Source organism: Electrophorus electricus, chromosome 8 (genome assembly GCF_041902795.1).
Source record: "Electrophorus electricus isolate QZ-2024a chromosome 8, ASM4190279v1, whole genome shotgun sequence".
NCBI classification, from domain to species: Eukaryota; Metazoa; Chordata; class Actinopteri; order Gymnotiformes; family Gymnotidae; genus Electrophorus; species Electrophorus electricus.
The window spans coordinates 7,321,145-7,346,734 of record NC_137504.1 but is presented as its reverse complement, the minus strand read 5'-3'; the positions used below and the strand labels follow the sequence as shown (position 1 = coordinate 7,346,734).

General features: G+C 39.8%; 1 protein-coding gene across 12 annotated transcripts; it reads right to left on the bottom strand.

Annotated features, from left to right (window-relative positions):
* Positions 1-1,241: 1,241 nt before the first annotated feature.
* On the bottom strand, positions 1,242-25,590 carry myo7ab (myosin VIIAb). Of its 12 annotated transcripts, none has more exons than XM_081719285.1 (49): positions 25,239-25,590; positions 20,867-20,929; positions 20,503-20,616; positions 20,204-20,356; positions 18,930-19,114; positions 18,662-18,783; positions 17,941-18,083; positions 17,632-17,745; positions 17,351-17,504; positions 17,155-17,231; positions 16,355-16,474; positions 16,033-16,175; positions 15,700-15,910; positions 15,259-15,394; positions 14,956-15,062; positions 14,511-14,531; positions 13,539-13,676; positions 13,275-13,433; positions 12,984-13,076; positions 12,706-12,800; positions 12,607-12,622; positions 12,233-12,451; positions 11,644-11,961; positions 11,307-11,510; positions 10,950-11,126; positions 10,698-10,787; positions 10,428-10,555; positions 10,185-10,311; positions 9,937-10,056; positions 9,655-9,828; positions 9,249-9,476; positions 8,894-9,064; positions 7,369-7,486; positions 7,139-7,265; positions 6,653-6,822; positions 6,269-6,474; positions 6,010-6,134; positions 5,646-5,803; positions 5,394-5,547; positions 5,086-5,241; positions 4,893-4,998; positions 4,064-4,177; positions 3,625-3,712; positions 3,416-3,522; positions 3,105-3,290; positions 2,840-2,968; positions 2,621-2,704; positions 2,426-2,545; positions 1,242-2,268 (listed from the first exon to the last, which is right to left on the bottom strand). In XM_081719285.1, exons 2-49 carry the CDS (start codon positions 20,882-20,884, stop codon positions 2,176-2,178), a joined length of 6,516 nt encoding a protein of 2,171 aa, XP_081575411.1. In that variant the 5' UTR covers positions 20,885-20,929; positions 25,239-25,590; the 3' UTR covers positions 1,242-2,175. The 12 variants fall into 12 exon arrangements, with proteins under 12 accessions (XP_081575411.1, XP_081575409.1, XP_081575404.1 ...); XM_081719283.1 differs by having other exon boundaries at positions 12,538-12,622; positions 13,275-13,403; XM_081719278.1 differs by having other exon boundaries at positions 12,538-12,622; positions 25,239-25,589.

The following is a 25,590-nucleotide window of genomic DNA, read 5'->3' as shown; positions in this document are numbered from 1 at the left end:
CTAATAAATGTCTGTATACGTTGAGAGAAGCTGCTGCATCCTGCTCCTTGCCCTGCAGCACTCAGGATGCTGGGAATGTAGCATCTTAATGAGCTAGCATATCATTGCTTGCAAGTCTGTTGGTGTGACAACCTGTGCATAATGAATCACCTTCATATTGCTTGCAAAAATTTGCACAGATGCACTGCAGTTTTCAATGTACTTTTCTCAAAAGTAGTTTTATTTGAATAGTTGTCTCTGTGTATGATTTCAGTAAGTTCTTTGCTGTGAACATCAGCTGCAATGTATATGTAATTAATGTACACTTTCTGTAGTTTGACCTGGTGCATGGGTATCCACTCTGTCAACTCTATTGATGTTAACAGCCTCAAAAACATCACTGGGCCTGCTTTTATGGTAATGTAATAGTCAGTGTTGTCCATCCAGCAAGTCTCTCACATTTTTTGGCTTTCTGCCTTTCACTCCCAGACACCACAGGAAGGCAGGACTGAGTGAGAGGCAAGTCTGAATGTTGAATTAATGTTCTTTTCATGACCTGCTGGGGTCCTGGACCTGAAGGTCATTCACAACAGTGGTGCTATGATGCAGACTCTTTCTACCTCTTTTAAACCATACGGAACACTTATCAATTCTCACTTTACTATTTTAAACACAAATAGCTTCTAATGAAGCTACTTTATGCCATATCCTAGCTCTTGTTTCACATGTGCATGTTATTAATATTTCATACCTGGGGGTACCAGGTGTGCTGGCTTCTTCTCATACTCACAAAGTGCATCAAAATAGTTTCATCTGTTGCCAACAGAAGACGTTTCATATTGACAAGAAAGTTAGGTAGAGAATTAAAATTTTGCATAGACTGTAAATTAAAATTTTGTGTATAGTATTTAAATGCTGGTTATTAATATTCTTTATTCATATTGGTCCTTCATTATGTAACGGTGTAATGCACGAATTGGATTTTACAGAACATCCACCTCAACACCTCTCTTTTTATATTTTATCAGTCCAATACATAACCTAATAGTGTACCAATCATAGTCCAGTCATGTTCTTTTCCAGTAGCAGGAGCTAAAGAATATTGTGTTTTCCCCCTACACACAAAAATCCTTTGCAGTGTGTTACATGCAGTGTGTTACATGCCTAATTCAATGCATGCTTACAGTGTAGTAGTGCAGTCTTCTACTGTCTCATACAAGCCCACTGCAGAGTCTAATGTGCAGAGTCTTAATCCTACAGGATGATTTCTCAAACATTTTATAGATCTCTTTACAAACAACAGCAAGCTTCATTTTTTTTTAAATAGCAAGATTACACAGTACAAGTTAATATCATTAATCACATGTTCTTACAGTGTATGCAATAAATAAAGTGAACAAAGTCTAAAGATTCCGTACTGCAGTGGCTTGATTGTAGTAATTTTACACACTTCTTGCTCTATCTAAACAAAAATATATTTCAGCTATGTAAATTTTGATCAAACGTTTCCTTGGGGAAAAGATTTGACCCTTTCTTGCAATTACCTTTTCTACAAATATGCATTCATCATGTAGCATATACTGTAAATCTAGGGTTAGTGATAGTCCAGTACCCTTTTTGGATTTCAAGAGTGCAGTTGAAACAAGAATCAAGTGCAACATTTGACGTATGCAGTTACACAATGCACTGAATCCTTGTGGGCCGCAATCAGGTCAGATTGCGAAAAAATCCAAATTTGGCTATACTGATGCATTAGATAGTGCTGCAAAGACACTGATTAGACTAAATCAGGGCCAAAATAGGGTCAGAACTCTCAGTTAACTATACATTTAAAATCATGCTGGGAATATTTACAATCAAGTTAGTACATTTAACAGATTACACCTATGTCATTTAAAAATGTCAACCAGTTACGCAGCGCATTTTAATGGTTTGATCATTGTATTATAACTTAATATTACTGAGCTTTCTTAAAATGCAAATAGTAGGCTATCTGCAGTTGGGAGAATGCTTGAATAACTATGAACTATAACTATAATGTTTTAAACTAGTTCCATTATTTCACATAAATAAACGTTTTCAGTATAATAGATTGAAGACATGAGGCTTAATTTGTTCACTGGTCAGAATGTGTTTGTCCTTGTAAGGCAGTGCATAATAAAAAAATTTAAAAAGTCTTAAATGACATGCTCTGCATTATTTTCTGTTTCCATGAGAACTGCGTTGTTTCATCATGGTAGTTAACATCTGACTGATGTAAGAGGTCAGGAGGTCATCCATTTTGTAGCCCTGTTATCAACCAAAAAACATACACATATATTTGTTTCTCACATTTTGAATTGCTGTAATGATTGTGGTGTAACTGGTTTCCAGGTATGCTTTCAGCATGTCTCATAGTCCAGTGCACTCTGTACAGGACTGTGACTCTGGTGCCTTTGTGACTCACCAGCAATGTTTCACAGAGCAGCTTGCTACCTCTCACCAGATTACCAATTGTAATGTGGAAATAGGTGTTCCCACTACTCCAGTTAGAGATTTTGGTGAAGGGGTGTGTTATCAAGATATCCTGCAGAGAGCAGAGGTGATTAGAAGAAATGGCAGGAACACATATCCCAGAACCCTTGAATAAACACAATCCTACCTTTGTTCTAGGGTCGATAAGACTAACCCCATGTTTGTTGATAGCTATCAGCAGTATCTCTGGGAAATTGGGATCTGTGACTTGCTATGAAGAAGAACAAGTAACAAATGTCTCACTGGAACAGTACCAATGACATTTTAAAAAATCTATACATCTTTTAAAAAACATATACAATCCTACTTGAAAGTCTAAAAATATTTATGTAGTTAAACATTTTACTGTATAACCAACTTTGACTTCAAAAAAGGCTGATCCAAAAGTGGGCCACTTGTAAATGATTTTCAGGAACATGAGTTTGGCATCCTCCCGGGTTTTCCCTGCATGTCTGTTGAAATGTACCATGATGGACTGCCAAGAAAAGACACAATCATGGCACAATTCTCAACTACTGCTCTCTTCTTCTGAATGAGCTGTGAGCATTCTGCATTGGTCATATTTACAGTGCAGTGAGTTGACAGTGTGTGCAACCCTCTGTATCCCTTACTCGTTTCCAGTCATCAGCTGAAAGCTGTCCAAGCATATCTTGAGGGACAAGCTCTTTTAGCAGCTTGGGGATGGTGATGAACTGTAATTTGTCCTCTTCAAACATAATCCGGTATATGAGAGCGGCCAGCTGAAAGACCTCCTCACGACTACACAGGTGGTAACCATGAATGTATTTGGGAAGCTCCTGAACCAGGAGAATTATATTAAATTTTATTTTAGTGAAGTTTACAGACACAAAGTACATAAATTAAACAAGGTTTAAACAGATATTATATATGAGTATAAACAAAAATTCTGATTTTTTTCCACCTGGTAGTAGTGAAAGATGGAGTCTGCCATTGGGTCTTGGCCTGGTACAGTACTGGTCCACAGTTTTTTCATGAAGTACACATGATATGTCAGTGAAGGAAGTATGCCTAGAACACAATATATTTACTATTTATACCTTCCTTTACCAAAAAGGTGTCTGATAAAATATGGATTGTAGCAAATAAATAAGTACATGTAAATGTCATTACCATCCATTAGAGGTCTGGCTTTTTTGATCCAGTCAGTAAGATGTCTAACAAAGTCAAAAAAGAAATCTCCATCTGGCACACTGATGACCTGAGAAAACCCAAGTGTTGTAGACTAACTAAAACATACAGTACAGGTCCAATGTAAACATTGAAAGACAAATTAGACATGCAAACTACCACATAAAATTAGTTATAGGTCACGCTCTCATCAAATGTAGTTCAAAAAGTAAACATAAGACTATTAAATTATGAATCTCTGTCTGTTCCATGCAATATTATTGAAAATCCATCAATAATGTTTATCAAATTAAAATCATCCATCTCTACTAGTCCCAGAGGTTCACTTACGCCAAGAGGAAGTCATGAACAGAGAACTTTTTGGCAGTTCTGTTGATATCCCTGCCATAGAAATTGCTGTTTAATTGGAGGATTGCTCTACCTTGTCAGAAATCTTGACAAACAAGCTGAAGCCCTCAGGTGATTTGAGCAGCATTCTGCCAGAGATGTTCAGACAGAAGTCTTTGGCCTTTGTGCTTGACTCCACTTCAAAAGCCTGGAAAAAGATGTACTTTAGATGGGCATGTTATCAGACAGCTGTCAGAGGAAATATATCTGGAGGTCTATCTCAGGTTTTTAACCATATTGTACTGTGGGTTTGGACAAAAGTGTTTTAGCTGACTATTCTCAGTTTCCTCAAAATGAGAAAATGGCTAATCAAGGCATGGAAGCTTACTTAGTGCTTTATAAAGTATGTCATAGATAGATAGCCTATGATAGATTAAACAACCAGAAGAAAGGAATACATTATAGATATTATACAGTTCTGTACAACTATCCCTTTTCATATTTGGCTTCAATCATTACCTCTCTCTCAGTCTTCATTATGTATTTATTTCTCCATTCACCACTACCCTTTATTTCTTTATTTATTTTTCCATTACTTTATTTATTATTTTCCACTACCCTTCGTGAATCACACTACTCTTTAATTCGTCTGCTGAAATGAGTTAAATTGAGAATCTTTGAGCCAAATAGAGCACTGCTCCTGCCAGCTGATGCATTAACAATCTCAGGTCTTCACAGGCATCAAGGAGCCATTACTCTAGCTAGGGTCACAGAAGAGCCAATAGAAATTAATCATACAAAATGGCAGTAGATAAATTCCAAAACATAAGCCACTTTATAATTGGGCAAGAAGAGTAATGTAAAGGGTGCTGAAGTAAATGCTGTGAAGACCATGGTAGTACCACAGACTGATGGAGCCCCACCTCATCTGTGTCATCAGGGAAGTATACTTTGTGAAAGATCTGCGTGGTATTGTGCTGGATAGCTTCTACTTCCACCAGGTGAGGAGGGTACTTCCTTGAACCATTTCTGACAGATCCAAAGAGAACATATTTTACATTCACTATGTTGTGAGTTATCACAATCTATGGTCAAGCACGTAATTGAACGTGTTACCGCAAGGCTTTCTGCAGCCTCTGCATGCAGTCCGGGGCCAGTGGGTGGTGTTTCCTGGACTGCAGAAACTTCTGCACGTGAGGCAGGAGGTTGTTACTTGGTGGAAAAAGGCCAGTGCAAAGCCACAGTAGCTCCCAGCCCTTCTCCTCACTGCACCTGCATGTGTATAACACATGGGGTCAGCCAAATACTACATAAGCTAGTGATCAGGGAAGAGGTGTGAATGTTTTCTTCACAATAATGATTCATAATAGAGGTGCAGGTACAATGTTTAATAATAAGAAAATGTACTAAAAGAAGTGACTTACTTCACATGGTTCTCAGTGAGCTGTTTCATGATCTGGCAGAAGATCTCATCCTTCAGTGGCTCAGATTTCAGAGCTCCCTCGAAGATCCGATCGGTGAGTTCATTAACGCTGCGTGCTCTCTTAGATGGGTAGTCTCCCATGTACTTCATGATGGGTGCAGAAGATAAGTCAAGTATCAAATACATAGGTATAAACAGCAACAGCCAATGCAAAAACACAGTAAAGAACACTAGGTCAGTATGTGAAGGATATCTGTGAACGAAGAGCAGGCATTCTGGGAGAGCTCCTCATGGTTAAGGAGCTTCTTCAGCAGTGGCTGTTTGAGAGGCTCTCTGGTGCAGCACCACAGCTTGTCCTTCCCCCTGCCTTTAGTAATCATCACCCGACTCAGAGTACTCTTAGGATGAGGTCTGGACCCAGAGAGGGTACAAAGAACAAAAGAGTGACAGAAAGGTACCTTCATGGTAATTAGAAATGTGGAGAAACATGTCAGGACATAACCATTACCCTCAACCATCATACTATCAGTGAATGCTAACACAGTAAATATGCTAGATTGAATACTGAAGAAGGAAGTGATCATGAAAGAGTGGAAGATTTAGGACAGTTTACATACCTAAAGTGACCATAAGAGAACTCCTCCAGGGTGTAAGGCTTTACTTTCTCTTCAGTCTCTGTCAGGTTCTGCTGTAACAAACTTACAGAGTCCTTATGCTGGCCTGTTGATGCAGTTACCAGGGCCTGAAGTTAAGGTAAACAGTAGGGTTAAGAGTTTCTAATTGTCCTCATTAACATGCAGAAATGTAACATCACTGGGGCTTGAGTGTACCTTAATCATTTTCTTTTAATTTAAATGTAGAAGAATAATTTCTCACACAAAAGAGTAGCCTCACCACAATATCATACTGTGGTCTGGTGACCGTGGGCAGCACGTAGACGCTGTCTGCAGGAAAGTCTCCTCTCTTCTTGGTTCTGTCATTGACTCCACAGGCCCAGCCAGAGTTCATTACATGTTCTCCTGTGTGTTCATCCAGCAGGATTAGATCTCCCTTTGAGAAATTTAAAAATGAGCCATGTCCAGCTGCAGAAACACCCAGACAAAACATCAAAACCATTAAAAGACAGAAGGGTCTTGCCCAGGAAAAAGAAATAAAAGAAAGCATTGGTTTCTTCTGGATATCTTGTAGGTGGGCTGAACATACTCATACTCATATGCTCCAGGTTTTCAGTAAAGCATATTGTGTTCCCCTACAACTCACCAGGGTTAAGGCTGTCCACAAGAGCCACCACAAACTTAGATCTCATGCGCAGGCCATCCAAGAAGATGATGGCCAGGTCATGAATGTCCTTGGCATTGTTGGAGGTAAAAGTGTATTCATCTCCTTTAATGGTGGCTAGGGTAAAACTCTGGCCCTGGAGCTTGCAACCTCTGTGGGCAGGAACAAACAAATAATTGTCTTCATTCACCTCATACTCATACATATAAGTAGTCAAAGTCAAGAAAGTAAACTATAAGTGTCAATTTCATGGATACACAAAAAGTTGCAATACTAGAGATTTTTCTAAAGATCTTAAATGTGCAATATTTGTCTTATAAACTGGCCTGAAAGCATTTACTGAGTAAAATTTGTAGAGTATTTAGAGTATGTAGAGATTTTTTCTAAAATATATTGGTTAAACAATGGTTCAGTTATTAGTACTCTAATATCTTGTGTCATGAGAAAAGATTTATTGGATTACTGGACCTTCTGCAGGACACTGCAGTTATCTCAGGAAAAGTGAGTTCTAGAAGGACCTGCTCTTGTTCATCCATAATGTAAACTCCAGTCCAGTTCACTGCCACGATCACATCGTTCTTCGGCAGACTGGGCCCTATGTATGTACAACATGGACTGTAACCATAAGGAAAAGCCTAAGAAGAGTTTAGCAAGAAGTACAGTATTCAGTAACATGGGAGTTGCTACAGTAGCTATACCTGAGAATTTAAAGGCCTCAAAGAAGCGTGAGAAAAGCAAAGGCCACTTGAAACGAGCAAATTCCACCACATCCCCTTTCACTCTTTCTTGATCAAACCTCTTCTGGGTGTAGATTCCCTATATGTGTTAGAGTCAATAGCATGAGTGTCTTATTTCTTGAAACTAAAAAGACCAGTTCATATGTGTGAATTATAATAAGCTTATGAAATAACATGCTATTAAACAATCTATAATATAAATATCCAGTAACATTAATATTCATGTCTGTCTCTATAGCCTGTGGGAAGCAAAAGGGTAAGTAATTCTGCCTTCATCCTTGATGGCAGAAACACAAAATTAATGTTGCCCCAGTGATCATCAGTCAGACTTCACCATGCTCTTTCTTTCCAGTTTCATTCCTGTTCTACTCTGTGTGTGTGTGTGTGTGTGTGTGTGTGTGTGTGTGTGTGTAATCATCACAATACTTTGCATGCGTCTCAGACTGAAGGTACACTTCCAGCCCACAATTATTATTATTATTAGAATTACTAACTAAAATAAAAATAAACCTACTGAAAATCGGTATATTTCTAGACATAAAACTAACTGAGATGGAAGGAAGCAGTTTTTAGGCTTACTTAATGCCTAAAATGTTTGTTTCTTAACTTCCGAGTCTGTGTGTATATGTGAGACTGAATGCGAATCCCTGTGTGTGTGTGTGGTTTTTTTGGGTTTTTTTTGTTTTGTTTTTTTTTGGGGGGGGGGGTTATTTTCTGGATAATCTTCAGTTTTACTATGGAGTTAAGTATAGTGGTATACCACCAGTTTAATGGTGCTATAGCATCCAATACTTCTTGAATGATAGCAATGAAATCATACCTGCTGCTTAGCAGAGGTGCATATTCATTCTGTTAAATACTCCTGTCTTTTGGTAAAACAAGATCAGCCTGGTCATATTACAGCAGATTTGTTATGCAATTTTAAACATAAGTTATTTGCATTGTCATGTCTGATTAAAATGATCTGTGTTTAAAAATCATGTTTAGGGCTGCAGCAAGTCTAGGCAATGCCATGATATAGAAAATGAGCCTAAAGATAGAGAGCCTGAGACCACAACATGATGACAGAGACTTTTTGTTCTGACTGCAGCCTATTACACCATGGACAGTGTGAGGGGACAAATCTTGATGAGAAGGCTGCCCTTGGCACAAACATTAGACAGGACGTCATGGTCATTTAAGACTTTAATAGCAGTGAGCAGCAAAATAGGTACAGCACAAACATAATGGCACAGGTGCCCTTGAGAACACAGTGATACTTGTAGATCACAGAATTGTCAAGAACATTACATGATTGCTGACTTCTAAGACAGGGAAATGTGAACAATTACTCTAATCCTATAAGCAAAGGCTTAAAAGGCAGGTAAATTACTTCAGTTCCAAATAAAAACATTTCTGACATTGTCTGAGTCAAGGGATACAATGTACTCTACCCCAATAGTGATTTATTGTCCTCTTCCATATATAAGTTCTGATTAAGGGATACCTTTTTGTGAGTTGCTAAGATGACCTTGGCCCACTTGTCAATGGTTCTGGTGGAGCTGATGTCCTGCTCTGGGATGTAGGAGTGGATGAGGTTGAGAAGGCGGTCCTGTACAATAATCGGCCCATATTCCACATAATACTGCTGAGAGGCCAGCTCGGCCAGGTCCTCTTCCTGATATTATCACACATACACATATGCACACGCACATGCGCGCACACACGCACACGCGCGCACACACACACACACACACACACACACAGTCGTGTATCATTATGACATAGGGACATTCATAATGACTTCATATATCAATAAATATAACATTCAAAATTCAATTTACTCAAACGAAGATTCATACCCTATCACAGCAATACTCTCCAAACTTGACCCCACGGACAATCTGCTGATAGATGAGGTTAGTGGCCACGCTGTCATCAGCAGGGTTGTGCCAGGGTGTGAAGAGCTCTTTCCTGAAAAACAGCCTCCAGGGGGCGTTACGTTCCTGAGCCCCCTGCTCTTTGGCATACTTCTCACACTGAGACACTGCATCCATCACATGATCGTTCCCACTGCCCAGGGATGATACCTGAGGGGTAGTTTATGTTGTAACCTTGGCTTACTTTGCATTTATGTGAAAGGTTACCATTTCGTACATACACATCTTACATAATAATTAAAATATGTAGATGTTATAGAATTGTTATCATAATATTAAGGACATCTTAACTGGGAAGATGATGTCCTTAATATTGGGAAGAACATGCCTTATCGAATAGAGCGATGTACAGAGAGAAGCCAAAACGGTCCTGTAGACCGATTTTATCTGCCAGAGCATTACACAGTTCTTTAGCTGTGGTGGCTGAGTCTGCCAGCAGGGTCTTCGTAGTGCCATCCATAAAGGTCACTGGCAACATGATGGGCTTCTTGGATTTAGTGGCCTGAAGGAAGACAGAAAGATCCAGCTAAATTCATCTTTCAATGAATTGTTTAACAGACCTGCGTGATGTCTACATGGAGGGTTATTATGGGCTTAACAGTGGCAACACCTGCAGCTCGAGCCATGAGGGAGGTTGAGTTCTGGTCTTGTTCACAAATGTGCGTCTCAGTCTTTCTTCACAGTAAGTGGCATAGCCAGGAGGCCCAGAATTAATAAATGTCCGCAGATACTGAGAAAAAAAACAAGAAAGGAGAGTAATTGAGATGACTGAGTCATATCTGTACAAGATGTCATCATATCTGGGGGCTTTAAGGATTTTGTTTTAGTTCAATATGTCTAAAAAGTAAGGTTTCTCACTTTGGCAAATTTCTCAGATGGTGCAAAGCAGCCCACACAGAGTGACAGCAGAATCCAGCCACGAGCTTGGCTACTCTTGGACGGATTCTGGTTGAGCTGCTTACAAATCTGACAGTAGATCTCATCTCTGTTCAACATATGAACATTGAGATTGCAATGTTTTGGTTGAGACACGGTAGAAGCCACACATTTTGAACTAACCTCTAGAATCTCTAAAAACAACTGATCAATCTATTCAATGACCTCAGAGCAGTGCGTAAAATCCCATTGCCAATGATGAAGTGAAGTTTATCCAGGTTGGAAGTAGGCCGATCCTCCAACATACTGTTCCCCTGTAGACTGTAGTCACCATCGGCCAGCCGCTTGGTCACCTAACAAAGAAGCAAACAACAAACTTGGCTATTGGTTGCTTCTGTGCTTGCCAGTAAAATCAGCTCTTAGAGAAATTTTAAGCTTCTCAAAAATGAAGTAATTTCCTGGAACTGCTCTATAAGTTAGACAGAGTGTTCTCACCTCCTCTGTGATTTTTGATTTCTTTTTCAGTGTGAGAGACACCATTTTGTGTCTAATGGTGTTTCTCTTTTGGCTGTCGGGAATGGAACTCTAAAAAATGAACAAATAAGCAATTTTCAGCCACTGTGGAAAATTAAATGGTGGCTTGTGGTGTATTCAAGTAATTGCACCCAGTTCCCATTAAATACTTTTAGCAGGAATCGACCCCACTTCTTTTGCAAATGCATTCTCCTTAGTCTGCCCTGTCATCACCTCATCCTTGCCCTGCAGGGCCTGCAGCTCTGTCTTGTAGGTCCTCTTGCCCAGTGTCTCATAGATCTTGGTCATGACTGGGATCTTCTCACTCCCATCACTGATGCTTATCTGATATTTAGGCTCTGGTAGGTCTCCCATAAACCTCAGTATAGTAACCCACACAGCCAGAGCAGCCTACACAAGCAAATCACCACACATGATATACAACAAGTTGCTAATATTTCAATATATTGGGTCAAAGCTAACTTTTTGGATTATGAAAGAAACTTAACATTTTATAAGTCACACACCTAAGTGTCTTCACAAAATAAAAGGTTACAAATCTGGGAGTTATGGAAGTTTTTAGATTCTCACCAGCTGGACATCTTCGTCCTCATGGAAAAGCAATGGTTGTTTCAGTGTTCGACGCACATGTGTGTGTGTTGTGTTTCCCTGGAAGTAGGTGGCAGCAAACTTTGCAAATTTGTACTCAGACAGATCCTCTTGTTCCTCATCAGGAAGAGGAAGAGCCTCATTGATGGAGTCATCTTCAAGCTCACTGGGAATATTTTCTAGATCCTGTTTCACACAAACAAATATTAAATAGTTGCTGTTTTACTGTATATATTTTAGATCACAGCAAAATAGCTTAAACACAGACAGCAACAGCACAAGGTATAAAGTATCTATTAAACTGCGTCCCGTTCTCAACCTCAAATCCTGTGGGTGCCTCGCCCTCTAAGTTAGGGAGGGAGCGGGGATTGCCCAGAAATCCAAACATCTTGTCCACCATGTCCGAATGGTTAACAGGCTCCCGTTTTGCCAGCTCCAACTGCTCGAGAAGCTCCTTCTTTCTGCGAGCCTCTGTGCGCTCAGCTTGCTCTCTCTCCTCCCACTCACGGCCCAGTTGTGCCAGTCGCTCCTGGTGCATGCGCTCTGCCTCAGCCCGAGCCCTGTGCGCTGTCATCTGGCTCCTGAGCCGCTCCTCCTCGGCAAGCCACTGCTGCTCAGCCTCTAGTCGGCGCTCCCTCTGCACAAATACACACACGCACGCAGATTCACATGCAGTCACATGATTCACAAGCAGAATGAGAGAAACAAAGCAAGCAGGGGAACGGTACCCAAATTTTATACTAAGCAAGAACATTAGGTGTTCAGTAAACCCAAAAACTACTACATATTATTTCAGTTAGTTTTCATTTTGAAGTTTTATTTTATGTCTAGCAATATGCACATTTTAAGTAGCTTTATTTTGATTTTGGTTAATAATCCTGCTGCAGAGGACTGGACTGGAACTGTACCTCCAGTCTGAGACGCCTGCAGAGTCTGCGTGCCATCAACCCACGGACATGGGCCTGGATCATGATAATGCCATTTAAGCGATTCAAGAATGTCCGCCTCACCAGGAGGCCACGGCATTGGCCTTGCAGTAGAATGATGCGTGCCCTGGTCTCCCGGTATGCCAAGCAATGCTTGTGGGACCGGAACACGGCCTGCAGTCGCAAGAAACCTGCACACATCTGAAAAAGAGGCATGCGCTTAGCTGCAGTTGTTTATATGCAAACAACTGCAAAAAGCAAATGTAATTTAATGGCAAAAAATATACCACTCTGTAGTTCTTTCTACAGATATAGGCTCTCCACTGCGTCTGGATCAGAATAGCTGACCTCCTAACCTTCAAGAAGTTGGCCCTAGAGGTAAAAATGACCAGCCAGTTTCAAATGTGTTGTACATGCCTCCACCATCCATCATCCCCAGTCCCTCTAACTATTACCTGATTTTCTTTCCACGCACTGTTTTCTGAATGAGAATGACCTTGTTTGTGATGGTCTTGTCTCTCTCAATCTCCAGCTGCATGTCATGGTAATCCTACAGTACAAAGAGGCCAATGAAAGAGTTACACTCTTGTTTCACTCCCTCAATGACTTTCTACTAGCTTTATCAATCTTAGCAATGTTTTAAGAAGCTTTTCAGTGTCCAGATGGGAATGACTGTACAAATCCTTATGTATTAATGCATGAAAAACAATTAAATTTGTTAGGAAAATCCAACCTTGAGAAATATCTTCGTCTTTCCCATCTGCCAGTCATTATTTTGGCCCAGGACTGACATTGCTATGCTTTGGCATGCCCCACGCAGATTCTTCTATAAAATGCTTAGGATTTGTCATATAATATAGCTGAGACAATACTTATAGACTTTAAATGTTTCACACATTATGGCATACAAACATAAGGCATAATATCTTTATGCTTTATGCTTGCAGGGATGTTAACTACGTTTTGAGCAACAGCTTTTGAAGCACAGCTTGTGCAAGTTACTCCTGCTATGTTATTGACCCACCTGTAAAGAGGCTGGTTTAACTCCAGGCATAAGAACCCTGTAACGGTCCACAAATTCTGCAAACGTGTAGCGTATAGGATACCCAGCTCTGCGGATCCGAATGGTCTCCATCATTCCAGAATACTGCAACTGCCGAAGACATAGCCCTCTGTCAAACAGCTTCAGGAGGAAGAAAGAAATCAGGGACTTAACACCGCGGTCTCTGAAAACATGCACAGCCAGCCAAAGAGAAGGAAAGGCACAGGTGCCTGCACTCAGACTCACCATTGGCTTCTTGAACTCATTGGGTTTGATGCAGCGCACAAAAAATGGCTGACATGAACCCAAAGTTCTCATGAGCAGCTCCAGAGAACGCTTAAACTGACTGCTCAGGGTCAGAGAGCGCTTCCTAGTCTCAACACCCTAGCCAAACACACACACACACACAAACACACACACACACACACCCCTCAAACATGAGTGTCAAATTCACAAGAGAAATGTCACTAATGAATATACATATTACCATACACACGCAAACATATATGAGTCACAAATAGACATAGCATATATGTTCAAAATAAGATGAAGGATTTATATTTTCACCTCAACAATTTGTCCTCCAGTCCTTCCATCGTTCTACACACCTTCTGACATATCTTGTCCTTTCATGCTTTCTCCCCCTCTTATTTAAGTTCCTGTCTTTTTTATACATTTTCATTGGTCCAAAAGAGGTTCTCTGCTGTCTACCTCTCACACTCACACACACTGAGCTTTGCATCTTAATAATGAGAAAATATGTTGGTGGAGAGTTAAAAAAAAAAAAAAAAGAAAGAAAGAAAGAAAAAGAAAAAAGCCAAAAACTTTTTCCCTCCGCAGCCTTCAGAGGAGCCAGGAACTTCATACAGAAGTCAACATTCTCTCTCACAGAGAACCTCAAATTACAGCAGAACCCCAATGAGAAAAGCCTAACTTCACCAGAAACAAGCATCTTTCTCTTGATTTTTCTTTTTTCTTTCTTTGATGGCTAGCATTTTCCCAGAACTCATTACCCCATATAATGTCACTGTTAGATCTATTAAATTACTATGTGCTGAAACTTACTACTCTACCAGAGATGGTTTCCACTGAGAAAATAACCACAGGAATGCATTTTGGGAGAGACTGCTGAGAGCACACTGGTTAATGGGGCAGAGACACTGGTTGTGAACACTGAGTACGGGAGAGTTAGTGGGACAGACAATGAAGACAAATTACCTTGTAAGCGGATGTGGTGGCCTGCAAATCGCCACAGAGAAAGAGAGAGAGAAAGAGAGAAGACAGAGAACAGAGAAAACTGACTGGTGTAAACTAAGACAGAATAGAGAAAATCTCAGCCAAGAGAGATTAGGCTGGCATTATCACATGGGATGAGAAAGGAAGATGTGTTAGCCATAGGGCCTGTGGCCATTAACACAAAGAAAACAAAGTTTAATATCATATTGAGACAAAGTGAAAATGAAAATGAAAGTGAAAATGACCAAAATCTTGTGATCACATCACAAAATTGATTTGCAGTAAATCTTCTTAAGGACAACACAAACATACATGTCCAACAGTGGTACATGCTCTTTAAATCTGAGTGACATGTCTCTTCAGTGGAATATATGGGGGCACATAGATTAAGAATAAATATGGATTTATTATTATAGAAGAGTGTCACCATAGCAACATCAGCTTGAAAGATCAGTTTGATGAACTTATTTCTGGAGGAGTGCACCAACTGGATGATGTCACTATTGAGGCTGTCTCTGTTCTTCTCTAGAAATCCTGTTACAAAGACAAATGGAAGCAAATTATTTATAAACTGAACAAACTAAGGAAAAAAATAGTTTTATCTCAATTGTACACAATAATGAGAATTTGGGGTGAAATCCCTGTCTGTTGTAAAAGGAATTGTATTTATGATTTTTGGGAAATCTACTAAAATACAGAAAAGACAGATTAGTGCTCCTATATAAGATACCTTTGGTTTGGTAGTGAACCATGCCAGCAAAGTGCTGAATGCCAAACTGAGTCTCATGACTGTGCTTAGGGGGGATGTAGTTGATGTTGAATTTGTGCTGAGAGTTTAGTTTGTTCAGCATGGTAGCATCAGTTCCCTACATACAAAGCAGGTGTTCACATACTTCCAGGCAGTCTAGATAGTCCCTTTTCCAAAAGTGAAATAACAAGTATTGCATCTGACAGTGACCATACATTTTATAATAGCTAGGTGGTTTCATTCATCATAATTCAATCATATATCCATGCAAGCCATCTGAGTCACAATGAGTGAGTCATGTAACTGGGATTAAATACAACAAACTCTAGGTTAGCTATAGACATATAAATCTTTTAAGGTGCTCATCACTCATATCCTTAACCTGCAACACAGCCCTCAGCTCCATATCCCTGGTGTAGTTACCTTCGGGAACTTGCTCTCTTCATCAATGAGGGAGATAATGTTCATGGGCTTGTTGGCGATCATGTCCAGGGCATCCTGGTTGTCAGTGAACGTGATGTGCTGCCAGTTGATGTTCTCCAGGTTGTACTCCTGCTGCTCCAGCTTGAAGACATGTTGTACGAAGAACTGCTGCAGGTTCTCATTAGCAAAGTTGATGCACAGCTGTTCAAAACTGGGCAAAAGAGGAAGACAGTAATAAAGTCTCAAACATCAATCACATAGCTAAAAACTCTGAATATGCAAATATAAATGAATGAAATTTATGTATATATAGTCTCAGGCAGAATTACAAACCTGTTTATGGTAAAATTCTCAAATCCAAAGATGTCTAACAGACCTATGGATCTGCAATTAACTTTATTTTCAATGGATGGGACCCTGCAGATGGCAGCATTGATTTTGTCCACTATCCACACAAACATCCTTCCATATATTCCCTGAAAAGAATATCATTAGCTATCATGTAACATGCATTTATAATTCCTGATTTCATTAGAGTCCTCATTATTAACAAATAAGCAAAAACTGAGCACAGTATGTGGAACCAGCATTTTGCCTAAAGGACAAAATGAGTTTAGTGTTAAATATTGTTAACAGCAGTATAAAACTCTCACACCTTCACAAAAGCATCCCGTACATCCAGCCCCTGATCCATGCTGAGAGGGGTAGATACACACTCTCCTCGAGTGATGAGGGTGCGAGTGGTCAGACACGTCATGACAGTGTGAGGGTCCACCTACAGAAATGAAAGTGCATATTTACAAATATGAAATATGTATCTCCCTGACCATTTCAGCGTACCTTTCAGTGCCATTGTTGGATCTCTATTTAAGTATTTTACAGCGACACAACTTAAGCTGATGGTGGTATATGTCTTCTCAAATGATATGTATTCTCATAAGTTATCATGAAATTGTGCATTTTGCCACCAGAGGGCAGATGCACCACTGCATTCTGCAATGCACAGCACTTTCTTTGGAGGACAACTTTTCTGAGGCTGGCTGAGAGCTAGAGGTGCAGCACTAAGAAAAAGCAGCAGAGAGCTGCAGGCAGCCAGAGAGAAGACCGTGTCCATGTTGCTTGTGCGCACCAATAACAACGTCTGAGGCACCATTATCTCCAGTGCCCCTCCTTTCCCTCCTCTAACAGCACTGATAACACCCTCCCACCAGGTTAATGAAAGAAATCAGGGAAAAGACGAAAAAGAATCAGCCAAGTCCCCCCTGCAAGCTGGTGCCAGCTGATTGACAGAAACAAGCAGATGCGAAATGACTGAACTATATTCGAGTCACTCACAGCTATAGAAGCAGCCAAACTTGGATGCAGTGAGCAACTTACGCAGTAGTATATCTCCAGGTTCTTACACTCTGTCAGTCACACAGTCACACCAAACCCTCATCGCCACACAGCCCTCACCTCCAGCAGAGCTGCTGCTTTAGCCAGGGCCGGTGAGTGCACCACCATGCAGGCATCCAGGTTTTTAAATGTCCTTGCTATGAATAGAGAAATAACATATGTTAGTGCATTATGATGATGCAGAACTCATAGCACAACAACTATACATAGCCACTATGGTTGCATAATTTTTTTTTTCTTTTCCCTCATTGCTTACGTTCAAAGTGCATGTTGCCCATGTGCAGGATGGCTGCCAGCAGTTTAAAAATCTCCCAGTTCTCAGTGTCCGTAAACATCAATACCTTCATGGCCGATAGGATGCTAGAGTATTCCTTCATATCATCCCGCCCATAGCATACAGTACAGTTCCCCTGGAGAACACCCGAGGTCAGGAGTGCAGAAGAAAAACATTATTACAAATATGTCTTACATCATTAGAATTATATCAGTAATTAAGCATATGTTAAAGTTGAAATGTTGGCTCATTAAGTCTCTCACCATGGTCAGATATGTGTAGTCTGTGGCCAGGCCTAGTTCCAGCTTTGTCTTCTGGTCTGCAATCATGCCCTCCAGCATGCAGTAGAATATGTGGTAGTTTCTCTCATCTGGAGCCTATAAAGAAACAGCCTTTCTGATCTTCAAATCAATCTCCTAGTTTACAACATGATACAGACCAGAACACTGCCATAAACAGGACACCTTGTCAGAATTTATATGAATATTTATGGAATGTTAAAAGTATTGCGTACCATGCAGAGAAATGCAATGTGACCTGATTGGCCATAGTCTCGATTCTAATTCTCTTACTTGTCTGCAGACTCTCGACTTCTCAAGCAGGTACTGTTCCATCTTTGCCCCTTCAATGGCTCCTTTCTTGTTGAAGTGAATATCAATATATTTCCCAAACCGGCTGGAGTTATCATTGCATAAAGTCTTAGCATTTCCAAATGCTGCATGGACAGGAGTGAATTCATTATAACTGAATGTATTCACAAAACAACTCTGATATTCAGTAACTCATTCAATAGATCACTTGAGGGAACAGATTTATTAATTGCTTGAAGATTATTAAGACATATTCCCAGAGTTATTGATTACTTGAATATGGTTAAGAATGTGTTCCCACTAGAATCCAAGAAGTTAGACTATAAGGACTATAAGGTTTAGTTCAAAGAAAAACTGTATCTGAAGTTCAGTTTAGTTTGGAAATTAGGCTTTGAAAAAAATGAAAAAAATAGTTTTGTGAAGCAACTCTCCCAGCAGGTTAGACGGCAATTCTTCTGGGAAATGAAGCCTACTGAATTCTGCTCAGCAATGCAGATGAATCTCTTCCCACAGGAATGAAGTCTATTATAAAGAGATCGGTGCATATTGGAAGGCTAGTGCAAATCTCTGAATAAAGCTCCATCATGTGGCTGTGATCTTTCTACCTAGTAATGCAAGCAGACTGACTAAGAGAGAGAGAGACTTGCTAAGAGAGTCTTCTAAGCCACTGTTAAAATGAATGGTGTGGAGAGATCTCACTGACCTTCTAGGATAGGGTTGGCCTCCAGAACTTGCTGCTCAATCCAGGAGTGCTGCCCACTGACTGCAGTCAGGAACTGGAGGATGAGTTTGGTGCTCTCTGTCTTCCCTGCGCCAGACTCACCACTGGGGAACACATGTTACCACATAACTCACATGGACTACACATTGCAGAAACACACAGACTGAACACAGAAGATGAGATGCAGGTAGTTAATGTTGTCAAACCCGAATATAATCAGTAACTATAGATGCATCCAGAGAGCTGGTACCTGATGATGCAGCACTGGTCCTTCTTATTCCTCTGCATGTTGAAGTAACAGTTGTCAGCAATACTGAAGATGTGTGGAGGCATTTCTCCGATCTTCTTGCTAGTGTACAGGCGGATATGGTCTGCTGTGTAAATGGGCAGCAGCTGGTAGGGGTTCACTGCCACCAGGATTGACCCTGTGTACGTCTGCAGTGCCAAAGTGGTAAATGAAAGAAGGAAAGGTTCGGTTTTTTTGTTCACGTTACATATTCTTTTAGTACTGAAATTTGCATTGCCGTATTTAAATTATGCACATCAAACAACTGCTGATTTAAAGATATTATGGCTATTATATGGTTGTGTTGGTCCAAAGAGCAATTTATTTGATCATTTTTTATCATTTAAATGCATTCAACAAAGTAAAGTGATAAAGCCCAATCATTTGGGATAGTACACATTAGATACATAAAATAGAGAGGGGAATGTACCTAAAGAATTTTTCTACTGAGTGATCCGTACTTAGTAATGTACGTCACACAAATAAAGACAGCATTTTTTTTTCTTCACTAAAAAAAGGCACATCATTAATCCCTTATCCTTTGATGAATATTGTCAGTCATTGTGAGCTGATTCCCTGCTCCAACCTCTCTCTGACAGACACCACTTCATTCTGCATTCTAGTCGTAAAAACTGCTGATGGGATTTGATGATTTGCCAAGAGAAAATGTCAAATTTTTGGAAAGTAATCTGATCTGAGCATACTCCCCAGAAATACTGACTAAACAAAGCTATTCCATTTAAGAGGTCAGAACAAATCTGATGGGACTCAAGAGGGAATATTTAATGCCTCATACTTTACTGTGTGTGGCATATAACTACATAGGAAAAAAACATAGTGTTTAATTACCACCTAGTGTGTTGATATAGCAACACACAGTATGAGGTCATTCATACTGCAGGTGTTAATTGAACACTAGGGTTTTGCAGTGTTTGCACATCATCAACAATAAAGTAATCAAAAGGTTTTTATAGCAGGAGAACTAAGAAAACTGCATTCCAATTCACCAACATGTTGTTGATTAAATACTCATTCATAAGCATTTAGAAACTGATTATGTCATGGACTCTGAAAATACCATAGAATGAACAGGAATAAATGAGACCCTAAAACAAAAGGCTAATTTGGTTGGAAAAGCTTCCTGGTACAGTGTTCAGTCCCCTGTACTGTCCTCCGGTTATGCAAATATTAGGGGCTCAAACAACAAAATATTTCAGTAAATTGAAATGGAAACTTGCATATATTGCTCTCTCATTGTAGCGGATGAAGAGGTTCCTGAGGATCCCGGACTCATTCAGGTCTCCTAGGCGAATCATGTCCTCTACGCCATGAATGGATGTGGGGTGCATGGGCTTGAGGTGGGTCACGTCCTGGGGACAGATCCAGTGCTCCTGCACAGAAAAGAAGTTCAGTCATGTTTACACAGTTCTACTGCTTCATCTCCGACTTCTTTAATATGCAAAAAACATGAAGTGGGTAAAAGAAAGGTGGTCTGGCTTCTGCATGGTGTTTGCTATTGAGGCAATCAAATACTCACCTGACCCTCATCATCCAAGACCTGGATCTGGCCCGAGTCACAGAGCTTGACCACAGCTCCGATTGAAATGTCAAACTCCTGGCAGGTCTTGAAGTCTAACCAGACATAGTCCCCCTGTTGAGACAGCCAGTAAAAAGAGTCACATTTGCCAACATACTTGGTGGGTTATTAATGGAGCAGTTATAATTAGGTAATGCACCAGTAAGGAGTTAGCATATAGAGGGAAATTCTGGACAACAATGTTCTTTGATTCTCTCACTCTGGGACTCATACATCATTGTTCGGTTGGAGAGATGGTACAATTTGCCCCATGTAGATGAGTGTGAATCTACAAAGAGATGTAAAATGCAGAATGGAGGCATACCTGTTGCAAAATTACCATGGTTCTGGGTTACCTCTTGACATTAGAAGATACCATTAGAAAATCCTGTATGAAGTGCAGAATTAATGATTAGGAAAAAGCAATGTAGATAGAACAAAACTGAAACAGAAATATTGAAAGAGTATATTTATCTGTAGGTGACATTATTTGCCTATGATATGTATTACCACAGAAAGAGAGATGAGCAACAAAAATGCATTGATCTACAGATGAGAATAAAACAAACCGGGAAAAGAGCACAATAAACAAAACCTGTCTTTCAGTTTTCTAAAAGGTAATCTGTTGTTTCAGCAGACAAAACATGACAAAAGTGTATAAGTAAAATAAACTTGTACAGCATAAAATGTCATTAATCTTGGCACACAGATGGTAAAACAATAAGCAAACCTAGCATCCCTTTCAATGAAACAGATCCTAAAATGACTCAGCTTCTGCTTTAATTAGATGCGATTAAATTATATAAAATGCTGCCATATATAATATATATAACGGGCTTGATATAGGGTCTAAACTGTCAAGAAAAAGGCTTTGTTAGAGGCACAGGGTATTATTAGAGCAAGCATGTGGCTCATGACCTACAATGAACACTGTACTAGTAAGATGACATCACAACTAACAATGAATAGACACAACGAGTAGGACAGTGGGTATATGTGTACTATACACATGTGGACCTTTTCCTTTGGGGGTCATATATTAATATCTGACAGACAATGACCCCATAAAACATTCTATACCAATGGCCTAATGCCTTTTATTATATTTTATTATATTCCCCCTCTCTCCATCTCCTCAGCTTATGTTCTATTCTAACACTCCTAGCAAGAAAGCATGGTAATCCATGCAAGCCTGGCAATGGATTTAGACAAGAAGATTGTTAGTTCAGCAGCCCTTATTAAAACAAAGGGCTGCAACCTCCAACAGGCTCAGACATGGCTGCAATGAAATTCAGCCAATTTCCTAGCAAATTTCAAGTGATCCATACAAGAACAGTTGTGCCTCTCTCTAAACATCTTACATAAGAGAGCAGGATCTATGACAAAATACATTTTAGATAGAAGATCAAATGCTATATGCAGCAAATGTCTGGCTCTAAATGCACTGGAGATGTTTACATCACATGCTTTCGCACTGAACACAATTGCTGGCCTGCTTTTTCTCACCTCCAAACAGCTGTGTAACACAATACAGCAATAACACTGGTCTCGCCCAACCAGAACCTCTAATCCCTAGAGGACTATTGTTATCATATTCACCATGTACAGTGCATTTCAGATCCGCAGAACTAAGAACTGGCAAGAGAAACAAATTACTTCTCTCATTGAAGACATTAATAGGCTAATAGGCTAGTCTGTGTCTTAGCATCAGCCATCCCATTGCACCGCAAAGTAGCTATTGCATGCGAACTGTCAGAAGAAAAAAAAAGATTTTGCAGTGTGAAAACAATGAGATGTGGTTTCACCTAATACACTAACAGTGAAAGAGAGAGAGAGAGAGAGAGAGAGAGAGAGAGAGAGAGAGAGAGAGAGAGAGAGAGAGAGAGAGAGAGTACTTCCTGGTTGTTAATGCAAAAGTGTTCTCACTTCTCTGAGTGAAGCTAATCAGGATTTTCTGCTACACAGCTTTATTACAAACTTCCAGAGCCTATAATTGGCTTGCAGTGTAGTTGGGTCAGAAGAACAGTTCAGGTATACAGATATGGCACTGCAGTGCATCATGGAGGCTGTTAAGAGGTTGCAACCTATGTGCTGAGGGTTTAGCAGATTAGCAAGGAAGCAGTTCCAGGTCTTACTTGCATAGCAGCATAGTATATATTTAAATTCACTTTGATAAACAGAACACTTCCTGTCCTAGACAGCCCTGGCTTAGAGGTGAAACCAAAGTAAGCGTTGCTCTGCTTTAACTATGACAGGCATTAGTGGGACAAGCAGGAGTGGGACTGTACACAGTCACATGTCTGAGACTGTTGGGAGCTTGTATAAGCAATCTCTTCTCTTTGTTTACCACTCCTAGTGGAGTAAGTGGAAGACATAATTGCAAATTTCTACTCCACCTACCTATACACAGCCTAAGGGAGCAATATAATCACCTCCAGTCAATAATTAGCAAAGAATAGGACATTTTGTAATGCGCAATCTTAGGGTTTCACAGGAGAAACCTGAAGACTGAACGATTTAGTAATATAATCCTAGGTGTTGGATAAGAATATAGCCTGTAATTTGTATGGATATGTACTGTACATAATGTTTCTACAGTAATGTGTGATATACATCAACCTATTAAGAGATTCTCATTGAGGATATTTGAAAAAATACACATGGCATCCTATAGCAATTTTGATAGTGAAGTTGTAATTATGAAGTGTTTCATATGCTGAACACTCACACAATGCACTATGACTACTTACTCAGTATCATCGCACCTCTCCTAATAAGGGTTCACTGATTAGAGGAGATGAGACTTGGAGACAGAGGGAGGCTTTCAGGAGGTTGCACAGTATTTCTCACACTTAACCTACTGCTTGGGCACACTGTACTTTTCATATTGCAGTTAAACAATATCTCTATTTGCTAAATGGCCCGCACACACATTTGTGTTACAGGTTTTATCATGTGATTTCCAGGTACGAAAATGCCAAAGATGGTATAGGGAAAAGGTGGCACACGGTCTGAATATGGTTTCTTATGTTAGCAGAGATTTCACTGAGTTTGTGCCTGGAAGACAGCAGTCTAGGACACAGGCTGAGACATATGGCGTGTCATGCTGTCCACACAGTAGAAGTTTCAATACTAACAATGGATGCTATTGGTACTTAAAAACAGTAATTGTGTATAATGCTTCTTTCTAAATAATTTAAAAAAAATTTAATACAAGATTCAGTTGACATATACATATATATATAAATATAGAGAGATCATACATGGGATATGAAATAAATTAAAATTTGAGTAATTTTTTGATAACTTTGTTTTAAATCTAAAAACAAAAAGGGCAAGCAAGGCTGAGACTCGGACTGAGACTCGAAATAAGTTTGGAGATAAGACTCGGGATAAGACTGGGCATAAGACTGTATGTCTTGTTCAGGCCATTTCTGTATGCTGCACTGTATTAAAAATATTCTATTGATTCTCTATTTTCCATTGATTTATGAAGAATAATTCAAAGGCTCACTGCATGACTACCTAAACTGTATTATGAGTCCTCCATTTTCTTAACCTTTAGGGTGGTAATTGGTTAGTTATTGAATCAAGTTACAAGTTATTGTACTTTAAGATGGGTTAAAATAACAATGATAGCAGAACAGAATAACGGAAGGTTTTAGTGGTTAGCGCTGGTTATCAAGGGGATAACCTGGCATTGGGCTGGGAAAGATATAAAAATGTAAGGCTTGTTCTAAACACTTCAGTTATCTTATGAATGTTTCTCTGTTCTGGGCCTTCATAGAAAGGCCCTTAAATTTGAACTGCAATAACAAGGTCATTTTGGGGATAAAGGAATTATGTAAAAAAAAAAAGTGACAGCAAAATAATTGGTGCTGATTATGTACAGTTTTCATAATAGATATTACATACATTCAGTGACTGAAAATAGACCTCCTGTAGTACCTCAAAATATATGTCAAATGTTAAAACTTACTTATTTCTGTGCAGTGTTTTGTAACCAGATGACTGACGCATATAAGCTGATTTATCAAACTAAAACTTCAGGGCCACTGAGCTCTTTTATAAACATTTGAACAAGTGCCACTAAAGTGTTAAGAGCTGGGGAGGCAGTGCAATCATTTTGATCCTCCACTTCAGCATCTCCCAGCTATGTGAGGGCCTCCTCATATGAAATCTACACCACAGCAGCAATGTATCTCCTAATGGAACACTCTTTCTTTTATTCTGTCTGAGCTGGGGCTGAGTGCAAAGCATTGAGGGATTTCAAACTTTAAACTAATCAACTGCAGCTTCAAAATGCTCCAGACAGTTTTTTTTTCTTATAAATGCATACCTTTCTTATCTAAAGTATGATCTGGGCTTGTTCTAAAATACTATACAACTTTGTGTAACATACGAGATCAATCCTAGAGGGTAGATGGGGGGGTTGACAATGTAAAATCACTACTGTTCATTTGTACTGTACAATTGTGTACTTTTCACTCTCATTCAGCCATCACACACCAGTGGGTCAGTCAAGCAAACTAAAAAACAAATACAAGTCCTGTCTTTGTATATGGAGAAAGCAAAAGGTCCCTTTCTGATGTGCAGTGTGCTAGAGCAAAAATAGCTGTAAGAGGCTTTGAGAAAAGCCTCAAGAGAGCATGTGGTTCCCCCGAGCAGTTAAGCTCCATGTATGAAAGGCTACTTACCTCTCAAAGACAGAGAAATTCACTCCTTTTTCTTTCATCTTGTTCTCTCTTCCTCTTTTTTCCTCCCCTCAGGTAAGTCCACTGGCTAGGCTCAGGAACATGTGCAAAAGAACAAAAAAGAAAGAGAAAGATTTTACCAGCCTGTAAAATAGAACACGTGTCTTTAACTTCTGTCAGTTTTGTCCTCTGCTGTGTATTTCTGTGGCTTCCTAGCTGACACTCTCTCCATGCTTGTATAGTTGCTGGCTGGGGCAGGCAGCAGTCTCTCCCTCCTTCACCTTCAGGATTCTGCTGAGACGAGGGCAGGGCTTATGAGGCACATGCTTCGCGTGGCCTTCACTCAGGAGAGAGA